The sequence below is a fragment of the Ammospiza nelsoni genome, chromosome 2, assembly GCF_027579445.1.
Source record: "Ammospiza nelsoni isolate bAmmNel1 chromosome 2, bAmmNel1.pri, whole genome shotgun sequence".
Classification (NCBI taxonomy): Eukaryota; Metazoa; Chordata; class Aves; order Passeriformes; family Passerellidae; genus Ammospiza; species Ammospiza nelsoni.
This window is the reverse complement of record NC_080634.1, coordinates 33754715-33773262: the sequence shown is the minus strand read 5'-3', so window position 1 is coordinate 33773262 and position 18548 is coordinate 33754715. Positions and strand designations below refer to the sequence as shown.

General features: G+C 37.9%; 1 protein-coding gene across 3 annotated transcripts in view; it reads left to right on the top strand.

Annotated features, from left to right (window-relative positions):
- Nucleotides 1-18548, top strand: part of RSF1 (remodeling and spacing factor 1) — a 61269-nt gene that overhangs the window by 23439 nt on the left and 19282 nt on the right. For all 3 annotated transcript variants that reach the window (XM_059467135.1, XM_059467137.1, XM_059467136.1), the window contains exons 2-7: nt 2189-2280; nt 6592-6684; nt 7308-7513; nt 9486-9643; nt 13390-15110; nt 17536-17733. In XM_059467135.1, the coding sequence (XP_059323118.1) occupies nt 2189-2280; nt 6592-6684; nt 7308-7513; nt 9486-9643; nt 13390-15110; nt 17536-17733 (2468 nt within the window). The remainder of the gene's footprint in view (nt 1-2188; nt 2281-6591; nt 6685-7307; nt 7514-9485; nt 9644-13389; nt 15111-17535; nt 17734-18548) is intronic.

Sequence of the window (18548 nt, the reverse complement as noted above, 5' to 3'; positions counted from 1 at the left end):
TAGACATCAGTTTTCTTCTCCAAACCTCCTGCCTCCTTCATTACACCAGGCATGTACTGTGTCTAGGAAGGGAAGAGGCAAAAAGCCAGCCTAGAAATCCAGTCAGTAATATTGCATGATACATGAAAAGCATCTTGAAAGGGTAGTAAACAGAGAATGGATATGAAGTGTTCAGTGAAATTTGTAAAAATCATCACATCGATGCATCATGAAGATCCTAGAAATGCAAGAGCTGAACTGCTGAAACTGAGACAAGTGACATTTCTGTAGATACTAACACAGCTCACAGGAAGTGTTGATGCAAGAATGTGCATATTACTCCAATTTTAAAATTTTTTCATGGTCTCCATTTTTTTCTCACACCAGAGCTCTAGCAGAGATTTTTGTGGTGACTGGGAATTTGATTATTTGAAGCAAATCACCTGTGCTTCTTTAAACTAGGATTCCTATCAGTACATACCCATAGAAAGGTCTGATTAAAAACAAACAAAAAAGGATGCTGAACAAAAGCTTTGATTCAGCAAGATTTTGAATACTCTGGCTCAGTTCCATGTCACACAAACACAAGCAGAGGTTTAATTGTATGACTTAAAATAGATAGAGTTGCTCATGTGTATAAAGTGCTTTGTGCTTAATTTTGTTAGTGCCAGCTGCTTGGCACTTATTGGGGTTAAGACCTTTGATCTTGTTCCTTTTAAAATAGGTGTTAGTTCAAAATCATGAAAAGCATCAGTTTTGAGAAAAAGCAAGGAGAGGTACTAGGTGTCTTCAATATGTAATGGAAATATTATATGCAAATGAAATTAAAAAGAACAAGCCAGGACTTGTTGCTTATGAATTATCTACACTGAGAAGAGGTCTCTTTAATGATATCAGGCTGGTATGTTTTATGTTTGTTTATTTAAGGAGTTTGTGTATGAAATTTCTTTATTTCTGAAACAACACAAGCATTTTCATCAAACTGATTTTTTAGCAACACAGTATGTTCACCTGAAAGTTGAGGCATTTGATTGAAAGACAAAGAAAAGTTGGGTGAATTCAAGTTAGATATTGAAAAGATTAACACAGGTAATGTATAAATGAGTAAAAGAACAAACATCTCAGTGGTATCTACTTTAAAACACACACATTTGATGTCCCAGCTGTTTATCCTGTGTCAAATATAATTCTACTGGACCAGCAGAAAAATCATAATCATAAATTATGAGAGTAAAAATATTGGGTATAAAGCTTTCAACATGTGTGTGCTTGAAGTACTGAAAATGCTTTTAGAACATAAAATTGTATGCAAAGAGTAGAGAAATAAAAATACTTGAAAAGTTAATTTTTGAAGTTCTTCTCAGCAAATTACAGATGAGAAAGCTATGTCACTGGACATGTAGAATTTAATTAATAATTATCAATTGCTTATTTCTTAGAAGCTGTGCTACTCATTGACTTATAAAATCAGTGTTCTGCAAGTTTGCCACTTGGTGGTGCCAAACTGATTTATAAATCACAGATGTGAGCTGAGACTAGCTGTTGAAATTGTTTCTGAGGCATGTACACTACGAGATACATAAATTTGCTTGGAAAACTTTGATTTTGTGACAGCACTGGTGCAGCTGTACTTAGCAACATTTGTGGCAACCATCCCTCAAGCCCCATATCTGGAGTACCTCTCTGTCCCTCCAGTACAAGACAGAGTAAGTGTATAGCAGAGCTGCATCTATGAGAATAGAGTTTCAGGAACATTTCTTCCATACCATGCACCTGGTGAAAAATAATTTGGATCCAGTGATATTCCAGGCATGGTGCATGGGGTTTCTGGCTTTGGGGTTTCTAAAGGCAGCTGCAGGTGTGCTGCTTGCAGTATTATTTTTGTGGGTGTTTGACTGGAGTAGTTCCTGTACAGTTGTGGTTTTAACACTGCCAGAATTTCCACAGGTTTATCACTGAGCTTTATATCCTTGAATTGAAGAGTGATGATTATCCTAAATGTAAATCTAAACAAAAAGACTCATGATTAAATTAACCTTCTTCCATCTCTCAGTTGCAGGGCAACTCTTCAGCCGGCTTCAAGTTTCTGTTTTATTAAAATGTCCTAATTTGTCACAGTGTTTCAGTGTTATCAGTGTTTAGCATTGAAGAATATTTGCACCAGACTTAACAACTTCTTTTTTTATTTTTCTCTCTCTCAATACTACAGTACCAAAGGAATTGGTGGAGCTTCACTTGAAATTGATGAGAAAGATTGGGAAGTCTGTCACAGCAGACAGATGGGAAAAATACTTGATCAAGGTACAGTGTGCATGTTGTATTACTCTGCAATGCTGGAATATGGTTGTGATGAGCAGTTGTGTGAGCAAGCCCTAGTGTGAGCTACAGGAGCCTTGGGCTGTGCCAGCATCAATAAGCATACATCAGATCCCAGCTTAACTTGCAGTCTGCCTAGGCTTGTGAGAAAGGTCTCTGAAAATAGGCACCATCTTCTGCATGTAAAAGAGTGCCCACCCTCATAATTGGCAGGAAAATACTTTCTTGAATATTAAGACCCCAAATAAAGAAGATTTAGTAGCCTGCAAATGGGTTAAATTGAGCAGAGATTTATACAGTAGCAGTTCATTGTATATCACTTGTCTGAATATGATTTAATTACCGTGATTTAGCTGAATTCATGCAGGAACCATGCAGAGGTCTTGTAGTACATATTAATAATAAAAGAAAGTATTGCAGTGATTTATATCTGCATGATCAGAATGGCACAGCTAAGATAAAAATGTAATTATGCATCAGTAAAAATAGAGCATCCCATTGTTTTGCATAATTCTGTCTTGGTATTTTAATTGCAGCTGTATCTTTGTTGACGCTTTACATACAAATAGTTTCTAGTTTAAATAATTTACACTGCTTTAAAAAATAAGAATATATGGATAGTCAAAATCAATAGGATACCATTTCCCCTCTGGATGTGTTCCATGTGTCTTTTATTCTACAGAATTGTAATCTTGTTATTGTCTGTACAGCCATGATCACATCTTGCTTAGAAATACAGCATCTTGTAATACGGTAATAGCAACCATACAATTAATGGCACTTGGCAAATCCAGCTGCAGGTGTCCCCCTTAAATGCTCTTTGTAAGTTCTACAGAGGTATGAATTTGTCTTGAGGTTTGTGTAACCTTTAAGATGATGATGTTTTTAGGGCTGGGAATGTTTTGAGGAATAATGTGGTAAAGGGCCTTTTTTAATTCTGACCTGTTAACCAACTGTAAAGCATTGATGGTAATCTTTAAAAATAGTAGTGTAATAATTTATTTAACTTGTGTGTACTTTGTGTATTACCAACTACTGTGGTTACTGAATTGTGTTAAATTCCTTAATAAATCCAAAAACCATTGCAGCAAACTGAGAAAACCCAACTCTGGCTCATGAACTTATGTACCCACTGGAGCCACTTACCAGTTGTGTGATAAGCAGAAAGCAGGGCGATAAAACAAGTTTGAGGGAGTAGTTTGGAAAATCTTCTTCAAAGCAGTTTGGAAATTCTTCTTCAGGGAAGCAGTAAGGAAACCCTCCCTCACACCCCTGTTAAGACCAAGTAAGTGTTAATAAATTTTACTTCGTTTAACAGTCTCCAGAGCTAACTTGAAGCTTATTCTGGCCAGTGGTTCAAAGGAACCTTGAAGAACAAAGGAATTTGAATATAACTAATTAGAAAGGTATGCTAATATTGTCCCCAATTCAAAGGCGTATGATTAATTTAGAAAAGCAAGGAAGAGTATTGGGAAATGCCACAAAAGCCAGGAAAAACTGAAAAGGTGTGGAACACCTGAGAGCATTTTTCCTTGATGCCTGCAGTATTGTTCCACATATTATTGATGACACTCTAAGAGGCAAAGTTGACCTGGTTTTCTTTTGTTAGAAACTACTGATGTGTTCCTTTGATAAAATAGGGCTTGATATATTCTAGTTGTTCTTATTTAGGCAGAAACTTTAGTGGAGGGCATTCAGATTTACATGCCCTTAATATTTATGTATGTATGTATTATTATATTTTGCTTATATGCCAACTAATTATAAAACTTGCCTCACTTGACTGTTGTGCATATAAAGAGTATCATAAAAACTGTCTCTGAGCTGTGGCTGGTATTTTGATAGATGGATATATTTTGGGATAGGAAGTGAACATGGTAGTTGAGAGTTCTTGCCCTTCCCTCTTCTGGTGCTGAACCACCCAAGTTGGATCCACCAGCATGTGCATTAGTTTTTTATGGAAGAAAATGGCTGTAGGTCTCTGTGAGTCTGACTTTCGTCCTCTGCACAAGGGATGTCTTGTGGTCATGTCATGTGTAGCTGAGGTAAAGAAATGCCTGGTCCTAAGCATTCCAACAACCAAGAGGGAGTGTCCAGCTTAGCTGATTTTGAGAAACATGTAGTGAGGTCACATTGCACTGTCTCCTGACAAAGTGCTTTACTTAACTATTGTCAAAAATAACTTACATTTTTTTACAGAGAAGATTTCTCTGCATTGCTCCATCTGAAACCTTCAACATAAAATCAGCACATTCCGAACACATTTCTGATTGTTAGAATTCAGGTGTTTGTAGTCCCACCCAAGAAGACTCCTTTGTCAAGGAGACTCCTCTTTCACGTTCCTGTTTTCCTTGTTTAAAGTGAACATTTGGCATGGTAATAGTGTTGGATGCCATCATATTTGCTTTGGAATTATTTGAGAGAGATTTCTTGCAGGCTGGGAAGGTGCTGATCACTCTTAGTATGCAGAAGCCAGGAGTTTCTGCATGCAGCAGCTTTGTGATCAGTGTGAAGCATCCTCTCTGGGAAGGCAGAGACTAAGATTTCAGATCAATGAGATGTGTAGTTCAGGGTTGTGACAACGCTTGTCAGGAGAAAGCACAATTATCTGGTTTTTAATTGTTGAAATGTAGTCATTTCAGTTTGAACAGATGCTTCATCAGCTCTGATGTCTCAAAGCTTTTGCTTTGACAGTCACACACTTTGTAGCACATGAAGCTTCTCATTATTGCTCTCATACTTAATGACTAAGGAATGAGCAGCAACTGGCATATGCCCTGAGCAAGGGTTTTGCTATAGAGTTTCCCAGTGTTCTTCATATTACATGGTTGAAAAGGAGACAGAAAGTAGGATAGCCTCATTTTGTGACTGAGCAGGGATTGTCTCCTGCTGTGAGCTTTGGCTTGGCATCAGAGAAGTCCCTGTGCAATATTCTTTAACCTTAGAGCAGGAAAAACTGCTCTTCAGCAGGATCCCTTGTGACCAGTGTTCTTCACTGTTTTCTGTAGGTCACAGCTTAAAGGCATGCTTTATGGTATGCCTGAGCTGACCTAACTGCACCTTACCCTTGTGCCACCTGAGAAGTGGTGTCAGTGCTGGGGTAGTGGAGTGTTGGTCATGTAGCTGCGGGGACAGGGGAAGGGTAGCAGCCCCTTTGCTTGATTGGAGCCCAGGTGGCTTGTTTTACATTATGAATCTGTTAATCTGTACCTTTGGTGGGTGAAATTTAGGATTATTTTTGCTGCTGTTTCCAGAGGAAGCTGCATTCAGATGTGTTTGGCAGGTTTCTAAGTAGCTTGGTAACTGTATCTTACGTTAATAATAATTTGTTGACTTGGAGACTGCACTGTTCTGACTGAGTCCAGCCTTGTAGACTGAAGGGCAGCAGCACCTCATGCACTGATTAGACAGTTGAGATTCAGCAGTGGCACTTCAAAATAATTCCAGCTGGAGATGTAGCTGTGATCAGCTTTTGCCTCCTCATGGATATTTCCACTGGAATAGCCTCACTAAGTGGAGATCCCCCATGTGTCCTCAGCTGATGGGCAACTTGTCTCTTCTCTGAAAATTGGCTTAAGCACATCTGAGTTGTTTAAGAGGAGAGGGAATTTCTTCTTCACCTTTATTATTTGAGCTCATGCTGATTCAATTTATTTCTCCTCTACTGCTGCTTTTTCTGGTGATAGAATTTTTTTCCCCGTATTGGTGTGGTTGAATTTATTTGCTTTATATAAATTGAAATTGGCTATATTTAAAATATTTTAAAATGTTTGTCAAGCAGCTTGAAGCTCAAGATATTTTAGTAAAGAGTAATAATTCCATGGTGTGGAGTGAGTAGCAGTTGCATTTGTTATCTGCAGTAGAGTTGAAGGACTCAGAGGGCCCCAAGAGACCCTGGCAATTTGTCTGCTAAGTGCTGCAAGGAGATATAATAGGAAGTCATGTCTGCTTGAGGGAATTTATATTCTAAATATACAGAAATAGAAAAATGTGAGATATGTGTACAGCAAAGACAATAATACCTTCCCATTCCAGAATCATGCTACCTAATTTAGACTAATTTAGTTTAGAGAATCTGGTGGTGATCAGGACCTTGATGATCTTCTCCTCCATAAAAATTCAACAGTGCTTGCTAGTGTGCCTCAGTTTTACTTTTTGTTTTTTTGTAAGACTTTCTGACTGCAATCCCAAAGAGATCACATATGATTAATTATTGTGGTAAAGTACTACTAATAAAAAATTTTAAAGTTGCTTTTTTCTCCTAACCATAAATTATGCTTATTTTGTTTGTAACAGATATGTCAAGAATTCAACAGCACTTGGGCTTGGGAGATGGAAAAAAAAGGATACCTAGAAATGAGTGTTGAATGCAAACTGGGGATTCTGAAGGTACATATTCTTCAGCTAAGGTTCTAAATTACTGCTTCCTCACTCACTTTAAGGTCTTGCAAACTTAGCTTGACTGAACCATAAGCACATATATTAAATATAGACCTGATCTTGAACAAACATAATATTGTTCATTGTAGTGGGATGAATGTAACTGTGTGTAACACTTTGTTTGCATATTTTTCACATTTTGTGTGAAAATAGTCTCATGCTTACTGCTTTGTCAAGAGCTTTTTGCCTGTGTAATACACACTTTGAAATGTGTTTGTTTCCTTGCTGGATTCCAAAGGCAAAATGGGACTTCATCTTTTGTGGTCTTGACAAAATTGTCAGGGTTGGTTCCAAGTTATGTATGGGTTCTCTTGTAGAATGAGATAATTTGTGCTATGTAATAAAATTTGAGAATTAGCTTTCTAAGCCAGCCAGGTTAAAAAAAAAAAAAACAAAACCAACACTTGTCTCTCATTTAAAAACAACATGGTCTGGAAAAAACCTATAGCTACAGCTGACACACAAATCCAACAGAGAGAGGCCTAAAAACAAGTCACACTGAAGTGAAATGAGCTGACTTTCTTCTTTCTGTTTATATTTTTGATATCTTACCAGTCTTTTTACTTTTTCAGTATCTCTGTGAATGTCAGTTTGATGACAATCTGAAGTTTAAGAATATCATTAACGAGGAGGATGCTGACGCCATGCGCCTGCAGCCCATTGGTCGGGACAAGGACGGCCTCATGTACTGGTATCAGCTGGATCAAGAGCATAATGTCAGGATGTACATAGAGGAACAGGATGACCAGGATGGATCCACTTGGAAGTGCATTGTTAGGTATTCCTTTTTTTTTATTTTGTGCAGTTTTTAGCTGTTTGTGACTCAGGCTCAGAAATGTCTTTCAATAAATCTTTATTTCTCACACAGTAGGATTCATGACAGTGGGATTTTCTGCATTGAATCTATGTTCTAGTGAAAAATCATGTACAGAAATAACTCACAGATTTGTTGGTGGCAGCTATCACATAATATGTTTCCTGCTAGTTCAAACTGCAATGAATATATAGAAAGGGTAGCAAGAGAAGACTGTCTTGAGGATGATGGCTCCATATTCCTTACTGGCCAGCTAAATGCCTTAGAAAACAGAACACTCTTGCTTCCCTAACTTCATCTTTGTTAGGAAAGCTCCAAGTAGACAGATTTGTTCTTGGGGAAATTATATTGCAATTATTCCTGTTGTAAGGAAGCCAGAGGAGGCCAAGGAGGTGCTCAGAGGGCTGGAGTACCTCCCCTTCGAAGACAGGCTGAGAGACTTGGGATTGTCCAGCCAGGAGAAGAAGAGGATCCAGGGAGAACTCAGAGCCCTTGCTAGTACTTAAAGGGGTTCAGGAAAAGGCAAGAGGGACTTGTTGGAGGGATGTGTAGTGACAGGAGAAGGAGGAATGGGTTCAAACTGACAGAGGGCAGATTTACATTTAGTGTTACAGAGGAGTTCTGTGAGAGTGGTGAGGCAGTGGCACAGGTTGCTCAGAGAAGCTGTGGCTGCCCCATTGCAGGAAGTATTCAAGGCCAGATTTGATAGGGCTTTGAGCAACTTGGTCTTGTAGAAGTCCCTGCCCATGGCAGGGAAGTAGGAATGGGTTGGTCTTTGAAGGTCCCTTCCAACCCAAACTGTCTGCAGGTTATTTACACTGCCATGACTTCAGAAACTGAGGGAGTCATGCAGAAGTATTTAAGCCACTATCAAGTGGCTTAATCAGACCAGAAAATGATAAGCATCACTACGAGTTACGTATATACAGCTGTTGTGGGGGAATAAAGTAATCATGTCCAGACAAACAGATTAAGAGCTGATCCATGCATCATCCATCTCTTCCATGCATTATAGACTCCAAAATTCATTGCCAAAGGAAGAAGAAACCAGGGTCCTGCTGGGAAGGTTCTAACACTCCACACTCACAGCAGAAAACCACAGTAATGCATTAAGAAATCTGAAATGGTTTTAAAACCTGTGAGATTCCACATATTGTGATTGTTGCTGGCTTCCTTTCTTTCTGTAAACCTGGGAAAAACAAATTGCTGAACATTGACTTTGAAAAACAGATGTGAGACCCTTATTATTCTAGTCCATTAAGAAAGCAATGACTGTTCAATCATTGCTCAAACTCTTTATAAATTAAGGTGAATTTTTTTTTAAATTGGATGTGCAGCATAAATAAGGAGTTACAGTGCACTGAGATTCACTCTCAGACACATGTGCACCAATGATTTTGCTGTCATAACTTGAGTTGATGGAGTTTTCTAGACAACTTGATGTTGTTTGTTGCATGTGCTAAGGATAAGCACTTGCAAAAAGTATCTAAATTAATTTGCTGTTTGCTTTTGCAAATTTCACTCAAATTATATGCTTGCTTCTTTGGTGCATGAGCAGAGAGCTGTTGTTTGTTCACTGCTGAGAGAAAAAAAGAAGCAGCAAAGAATAATCAGTGATGGTTAATGAGAGGGTAATTAATAACAGAACAAGTAGCAGCTTGGATCCGGACCCAACAGTAATTGAGTTGAGATAGTTAAGTAGATATGATCCTTCCAAAAGCAATATTTTTATTTTGGTATGGATAAATTGAAACATTTCTGACTGCAAAAGTGCAGCCACTGCTGGGACAAGCATTTCAGTTTGCTTGTGTTTTCACTATAGAACTCTATAAGGTTTTCAGGGTAATTAATTTAAGGAGATAATGTTTGTTTACTCTTCATGAATCCCTTTGGGTTAAGTAAGTGGCTTATCAGACAGTGTGTTTTTCTCTTCTAGAAACCGCAATGAGCTTGCCGAGACCCTTGAGCTCTTGAAAGCGCAAATTGATCCTGCTCTGTTGAAAAACAACAATTCTCAGCAGGAGAATTCATCACGTGAAAGTCCAAGCATAGAAGATGAAGACACCAAAAAGGGTGAAGAAGCAGCCACACAAGGTTTTCTGCTTTCTTTTCTCAAAGTTTAAGTGTTTTGTTGTGGCAGTGTTAGAATTTTCAGCCTCAAAAAAAGTTACTGTGTTAGTTTAGGACTTTAAAAAAGCAAATCAAGTAAATATTGAATACTTTGAAATTCTGAATATATTTGGAAGTTTTTCAATACTTAATTTCAATATTTAATCTCAAACACTTATTTATAGGAAGAGAGGTGTGTAAAAAATGTTTTCTCAGTAGCTATTTTTTTGCTGTACATTTTGTATAATATTGTAAATCCTCATTATTGTATGATTTTGTGGAGCATTGATCCGCTGCCAAACTTCTCCTGTTTTAGCAACATTAAAATTTGAAAAAGAAAAGAAATCTGCTTGTGCAATGCCATGATTGAAATCAAGACTGTACTGGGTGTAGTGTTTATTCTTGCTTTTGAATTAGAATCAGAAAAATATAGGTTATTTCCTTAAATGTTTCACAGTTGACACAATATTTCAACAAGACGTGAGCTTAAGTTAAAACAATTTAAAATGCTAAGACATTGTTGAAGTGAGGCTGTCCTTATCTGCCTCCATTATATTGTTATTATTAAAATCACAGAATTATGTAGGTTGGAAAAGATCTCCAAGATCAAAGCCAAGAACCTTTTTCTTTCCTTATTATCATGTCATTGCACGTATTTAGTAACTTGCCTGACTTGTTGGTTTGTGCATTGGTTTTGCTAAGTATCAGTCAGCCTGAAGTATTTGACTTTTTAAGAATCTGGTCTTCTTTAAGGTCATGAAAAACTAGAAGCCTGTTATCCCAAGTAATTTTACCCCAGTTTTACTACCTGGTCTTATTATTTAGTTAAAATGCAGGAAAATATTTTTACAATCAGAAGCCAATTTTAAGTATTCTAGTGTGTTAGTCAGTGTTTCTACAAATGTGTTGAAGTTAACTAGATATGTGGAATTAGCCAAGATTTGTCTTGGTTTTGAGTATCAGAGAGAAGGAATTACTATTCTATTTTTCTTTGCAACAAGCAGTGTAGAACAGAAGAAATAAATATTTAGGTGACATTGGAGTTGTTGTGGAGGTACTGGAGGTGATAAGAGATGATTGTAGAAATGACGGTAAATTGTGATAAAACCCACCAGAATTATCTTTCAATCTGAGGCATTTCCAGTATCTAACTCTGCATATAGGTGCCAACACAACCTGCGTAGTTACAACACTGCAGAATTAATTCCATGTACTGATTGTGCTTTTGTCTCAGTCAAGCCAACTTAAATCATCTGATTAAGACCTCTTCTTCAGATACAATTTTGCTTTACGTTGAATTCAGGAGCAGCCATTTTAAATGTCTCTACTGTAGATAATTCCCCAAATCCTGTGGCACACTCACCTGGCTCTGTACTTGCATTAGACTGTGTACTGGTGTAAAAATCACCTCTAGGCACTAGTTGCAGAATCATAGAATAGTTTGGGTTGAAAAGCATCTTTAAAGGCCGTTTAGTCCAACCTCCCTGTGATAAGCAGAGACATCTTCTACTGGATCGATTTGTGCAGAGCCCCATTCAGCCTGACCTTGAACACTTCCAGGGATGGAGCAGCCTCAACTTTGCTGGACAAACTCTGCCTCACCAGCCTCACAGTGAAGAATTTTTTCCAAATATCTAATCTAAATCTCTCTTCTCTTAGTTTAAAGCCCTTCCCCCTTGTCCTGTCACTCCATGCCCTTGTCAAAAGTCTTGTAAAACCCCTTGATGTACTGGAAGATGCTATAAGGTCTTTCCAGTTCTTTCTGCAGGCTGTCTCTCAGCCTGTCCACAGCAGAGGTGCTCCAACCCTCTAAGCATCTTCATGGCCTCATTCCTACAGGTACATGTCCCATGTATGTAATGAATAATGAAATTATTTACATTCACAGTGATTTGAGTGCTGTCAGTGTGTTCACAGAACATTCCTTAGAGCCTTTCAGTTGAGAAACTGTAGTATCTCCTCCTTGTAGTCCAGGGATTGCACTGAAGGCCCTACTAAGAGGTAGGGAAAATATGCAGGAAGACCTGACACTTGTTGGCTTTGGCCATTTTCCACAAATGACTGAATTAGTACATGCAAATACAGGGTAACCTAACCCAATGCTTACGTGTTTACTGGCCTGACTGACTCTAGTAGCGTTAGGAGAGCTTGTGCGTTGACTGAGTCACTTTGTGTATATGTGAAAGGTTTTGTGATTAGTTCAGGGAGTTAAACTATAGAACATCTGTTGATTTTTGGTATGGAGAGGTTTTGGGATTCTGGTGATCCTTAATGAAGTTTGGGAGAAAGCTGTAGGTGATGGGAAGAAATGGCTGAGCAAAGTTTAGACAGACAGAAATAGAGGAAAAGTGGAAGAACTTGGACACAGAGAAAATACCTCATTCTCACTGCTACAGACAAATATCTTTGCAGAGGCAATTATAGGGGCTCTGAATGGGCATCACTTCTCTGAAGGGGGAAAACCCGGTCTTGAGCCTTCAAAATGCGCACCTCTAGAGCACCTTGCCACTTCTGGAGCCTTAGAGATGCATCTTTACTGTACTGATACTGAGGCTTATCTGGATACATGTCTTGTATTTGAAAATAGAAGATCTGTGAATTCCTCCTCACTGTTCTTTTCTAAAATGCTTAATTTCTTCGATGTAATCATTAGCTGTCATGTCCTTTCCCTTGTATATTTTTAACCACATTCAGAAGCTCTCATCATGCAAAAAAACCTGCACTGGCTCAGTTGGAGAGGGGTGAGCTAGAAGGGGAAAAAAAAAATCTTTTTGTTTGCAGTTGTGGCATGCCTGCAAAAGCGTCTTCCGGGTGGCAGGAGCTGCTGTTCTGGTATATACAGTGCTATTGTATTTGCTTCTTCTAATTAGTACTGTATCTGGCTGACACAAAATTATATTGTTAAAATACAAAACCCTGAAGTATCAAGAGGCTGTGGTAAAAATAAATAACAAGCTGAAGTGCATAGTGACAAAATAGCTGTATGGTTTATTCTAAATGCTGGAACTGTACTTCAGGCCCTAATGATCTAAATCTGAGTTAGCAAAGTTGAATAACCTGATTCTTTAAGCTCTGCAGGTTTGCTGGGATGTGCTACTATTCATTGCTTGTTTTAAAAACTGCAGATGAAGTGAGTGTAGAATATTGTCTGCATGTAGGAGATGTAGTCATTGTCTGGAGAACCTGGGTGAATTTTGCTGTAAGCCATAATACCGAATGTCTTTTCTCTGAACTGTTGAAATACAATAGTTAAGTGTATCTTGAAATAAAAACATGTATAAACAAGGGACTCGTTTCTCTGAGGAATTTCTCTTGAAGGCCATGGAATCTTACACCATGTTCTGTTTTCTAAAATAGCCCAGAGACTCAAGTGAGATTTCATGCCTCCGCCTAGATTTTATGTATCCTCTGAAGTATTGTGGTAATACTGAAGAAGGGACTGAGATGTGTGTTGAAGGAAGGATAAATCCAGAGTTCTGCTGCTGGCTTCTGAAATTTAGGTTTATCTTGATATACAGCTAGACTGAAGAGTTGTTCTATAGCTAAACATTGTCAGCCCACTTGTTTAATGACAGTGTTAGACAAGCTAGATTTCTACTAATTCAGTAAGAGAAGAGTCCTTTGTGCAACTTGGGCTGTTGGGTTTTTTACGTATGCCTCTGTTTTGATGAAGTTCTCTGTAATCCTATAGGTCCTTTGGTTGTTTCTTAGCTGTTTTTCTCTGTCAACAGAAAATCAATTGAAAATCAAAGAAGAAAAAGAGGAGGTAGAGGAACAGTCAATGGAATCGGAAAGCCTTCCTCCTCCTGTGGTCAAAGAAGATGAAAATGCACTTAAAATTGAGAAAGTGGAAGAAAAAGAAATTATAAAACTGCCAGTAATAGTGAAATTAGAAAAGCCTTCAGAACACAATGAAGAAAAGCAAACTGTCAAGGAAGAAAGTGACTCCTTTAAGGAAAATGTCAAGCCTGTTAAAGTAGAGGTGAAGGAAAACAAAACAGAACCTAAAGACCTAAAAGAAGTGAAAAGCTGTATGGACAAAATAGCAGTTCATGAGCCAGAGAGGTTAGAATTTTGTGTTAATGTCAAAACTCCACAAGAAATTGTGGAGAAATCTGTGGAAGAAAGTGAAAAACTTAAAAATGACCAACAGGCAAAAATACCACTTAAGAAGCGAGAGATCAAACTGACAGATGACTATGACAGTCCAATAAAAGGGCCCCTGTGTAAATGTGTGACTCCAACAAAGGATGTCTTGAAGGAAGAAGGGAAACCAGAAGAAGAAGCTTTTAAGAGAGTCCCTACCATTACTGCTCTATGTCCTGATGGGAAAGTGCTAGTAAATGGAGAGGTTAGCTGTGAAAAAATAACCCCAAGTGTCATACAAAATAGTAAGTCAGAGCACTCTGCTAGTGCTATGGAAGACAGCACTTCATTAAAGGAGAAAAATGGAAAAAGCGGGGAAAAAGTATCAGACTCTCTAAATTCTGTTATAAAAACATGTGAGATTGAGAAAAACGCAGTAACTGTGCTGAAAGAGATCGGGGCTGTGGTCTCTGAGGTTTCTAATCAGAAAGTGCCTTCAAAGGAGGAATCTAGTCCTGTGGAAAAAGAGTCCCTTGACAGCACAACTGCTGAGACGGTAGCAGAAGAGGCTTCAAACTCTGAAGACTGTGCCAAAACAAATGAAGAGAAACAAGCCACTGATCTCAGAAGTGACAGCATGCCACCACCCAAAGAATGTTCAGAGAAGCTAGAGATGTCCCCAAATGCATCTGCTCCTGCAGAACTGCCTAAGCTTGCACTGGCTGATGAAGAGACTTTGAAAAGTAAAGATGAGCCTGAGGAGAAAAACGACTCTCCAAAAGTTGCTGAGATACCTCCTGCATCCACTTCACCTGTTACAGTAGAGAAACCTGTTCCAGAAAAGGAGGACTCTGATAGTAAAATGGCTCTACCTGAGGAGAGCAAAGTAGAAGAAAAATCCAGCCCAGAAAAACAAGAGGAAGAGACAGAAGCTGCCAAAACAGAGCCAGATAGATTAGATGATGCCCATGCATCTAATCCAGAGGACTCCTCAGAGAGTAAAAAGGAATCTCCAGTAACTAAAAGCAAATTTAAATATAAGCTAGTTTCTGAAGAAGAAACCTGTGCAACAGAAAATAAAGAAATAACTTCTGAAAGACAAAAAGAAGGAATTAAATTAACAATCAGGATCTCTAGTCGGAAGAGAAAGACAGAAACACCGCCAGAAGAGGTCAGCATTGGCCGCACGTTAAGGCGCTCACCGAGAATATCCAAGCCTACTCCGAAAGTTGTGGAGACTCGGGATCAGAAGCCTGAGAAGAAGCGAGCTGAAGAGGAAGAGGAGAAACCTGCAGCAGCACAAAAACCAGAACGAAAGGAAGATGCAAAAAAACAAGAGAAGGAGACAAATTCTAAAGTTAACAAGGTAAATACAGTTTTATTACTTGTGAGTAAAGAAAACCCCCAGTCTTATCTATAAGGAGAATATACTCTTACATAGGAATACTGAGGATTATGTTCCTTTGGTCAGCTTTTGCAAGAAACTAGCTTTGCAATCAGTTAATGAGCTCAACCAATTTAAAAACACCCCCTAAGAGAGTGCTAATATCTATTTACTTTTTATAAACTTTGACAGTTAATAAATCTGTCACTTAAACCAACCTAAGTAGACCAAATCAATCTGAGTGAATGCTTCTAAAAAATGGCATGATCAGGTGTGAGTCTGTCTGGCTGTGTGGCTGAATAGAGACTTGTAACCCTCTGGATTTACTAGATGGATTCTTGTTGGTGTCTGGTTGGTCAGAATGATCGTAAGCTAAAAAGGAGCCAACAGATGGAGAAGAATAAAAATATTATGACTTCTGTTTCTAAGTGAAGCTAAAGATATTGTTGTGGTGAATTCATGATATAATTTAGCTTTTCTCATATATGTGCTACACATTTTAATGTGAGTACAGGATTTTGTTTCATATTAACTTCTGTTTATGCAGAAGAGATCTTTAAAAGTACATGATGTAAATATATCACAGATCCATTTGTATGGTGTGCTTCTGAGACTGTGTATTTATAAATAACCCTTTATTAATTTATCTTCTGTTTTCTCTGGATGTGCAGCACAAAACAAAAGATGCGTTATGAGTTTATATTTTTTAAGTGCACTTTTTAAAATCAACTTGTAAAATCCTATTAATTTTCCATGGAAACATATTTTTGACTGATGTAGTTTTCCCAAAGCATTCTATTACTTAAAATGTTGAAGAAAGTTTTTTACATACTGATATGTTGAATAACCTTAATAAAATGAACAAACACTTGATTTTTCAGTGAATGGTAACATCTATACTGAAAAATGCTGTCCCATGCACAGGGAAATGAAAGCCAAATTTTTCATTTGAAGATTTTAATTAAAAAAGAAAACATGTGAAAGTAAGAGGGATTGTAAGTCCTGAAAGTTATTAGTATTTTGAGGTACTGTTGCTACAGGTATTTTAACTGTTTTAACTTGATTTCTATTTGTGAAAGAGCAAGAGATCTAAAGATGTTTAATTTTCTAAAATGGTTATGATAGAGGAAGAAGTTTGAGGCTGTTAAGCGTCTGTCATTTAAACAGGATGAAGAACATCAGGATCTTTAATTGCTTACTTTTTGTCTTGGGGTTCCTTTTCTTTGTAAAGATGGGTCTTATAAAAACTGATTTGAAGTTATGATGCTGTATGATGAATCCATAGCCTAAACTGAGACTCTGTAATGGATTTCAAGTACCTTTGCTACTAAAGCTTAAGTAACAGTAAAATCTCTAAACAGGTAGAAACTGATGCTAAGAACCTGAAACAAAATTTTACCAATATGACAATTGCTGCTTTGGTGCAAGTCCATCCTGCAGGAGAAATAGACTATTTTGGGCATTTTAGTTTATTCAGCTTATTCAGGTCTGTGAATAATTTAGTCAAAATCCAAAAAATATATTTAATTAAAAAGCTGAAAAAATTATTTTCCATTTTCAGTGTCTGTGGGAAGGGGGTGATGAGTTGTGAGAGAATGATGGGTGTGAGAAACAAGTCAGTCAATGGGAAGAAAAGTTTTTTCTGTTTGACATGTTGCTTTAAATCTAAAATATCTTAGTTGCACAAAGTAGTTTAAGTAATTCAGAATAGTCTTCTGAATTTTAATTGAAACCTGTTTTTTATTCAAAATATAGTAATATATATATTCAAAATATTTTAATTCATAATATGGTATATGATGCAAGGGGGTAGATGCCCCTTTGATTAGCAAAAAAAGAATCACCAACTGAATCATGTCTTCAGTTAAGGAAAAGAAAAAGTATAAAAGAATGAAAAAGTATAAATGTGAAAGAAGACCTAGATAGAAGTTATGCACTTAAAAGGTGTAGTGATCTTATTTCAGAAACAAACACATTTTCCAAGGTAAAATAAAATGCATAAAGTCTTTGGGAGGCATGTGGGAGGAAAAAAAAGGTTCTCTTTGGGTTGAAGCAAGTTATCATGAAAAAGTCAGAAAGTTTAAGTGTGAAGTTTACCATGTTCACTATGAATTTGGCATTGTCAAAGTAGAAGAAAATGGTCTGAGTGGAAAAATTTGTCTTCCTACTTTTAAATCTTACTTGAAAATTTCTTTCTGCGCATAGATGCAATTTTTTCCTCTTTATATGGTTGCATTTTAAGGATCTTGGGAAGACAACATATTCGTTGAAATGCTCTGCTGTAAATTTACTGCAGCTATTCTGACTGAAATGAATTGTTTTAATCTGGAGGCAAATATTTTTTTAAGATCTAGGAAGAAACTCTGTGGGCCTCTTTGTGTTTTTTCTTTGAAATGGTGTCTCATAGAGAAGCAAAGTTCGGTGGACGGGTACGCGGACACGTGGCAGGTGGAAATACTCAAGTAATGAAGAGACTGAGGACTCTGAGAGTGAAAAAAACTCTGAGGAGGAGGAAGAAGAGGAGGAAGAGGAGGAAGAAGAAGCTCCACCTGCTGATGACGATGAACCCTGCAAGAAGTGTGGCCTTCCCAATCATCCTGAACTGGTAGGATTTGGGGAAAGCTTCTGTGGGTTGTTGTGTCAGATTTGGTGGATTGGCTTTGATGGTGTCTGAAGGCAAGTCATCCTTCAGGGTGGCCATATGTAGGAGTGTGTCTTCTCGTTTCTAGCTGGTAAACTCAGGAGTACATGAGTTACCTTGAATAAGGAGGGAAGGAAGTTATTTTTCCTGTTTCCCAAAACAAAAATAGCATCTTTTACAGGGTGTAACACACCTTAGCCCATTGGCAATCACTCTGGGTGACCCTTTGAGGTTATGCCTGCAGTTGCAATGAATACAGAGGAGGCAACATTAAAAAGAACCCCATCAGTGTGATGTCTCCTTTACAAGGCATCAGTGGCATAGCCACACAGCTGCATAATCATCTTCATTGGATGTAGCTGCATCTCACCCTGAGGACTGAGTACAGTGAAATCCCAGACAGATCACAAGATTTTGCTATCTCTTGTGGTTCTTACTTATTTGGGGTAGATGCTGTCATGAATTCCTCTGTTTATCTAGGAAATCATCATGTGCAGTCCTGAATCCAGAAAAGAAGCCCACTCTTGGGTGTTTGACAGATCTCCTGACATAGCTGAGAGAAAGTTTGTCCTGTAGGATGTTAGAGATAAGTGTTTCAGTAGATATACACACAGCTTGTGCCAGCTTTGTTCTCAAGTTTTATGCAAAGGGATATCTCAAATTTTACCCAGCTAAGTATGAACTTTTAGTAGTTGCCTAGTTGTGGATGCCTTGTGAGCCTGCAAGACTTCGTCCCTGCTGCCCAGGTCATAAAGTTATCCTGACTGAGAAAAAAGGCC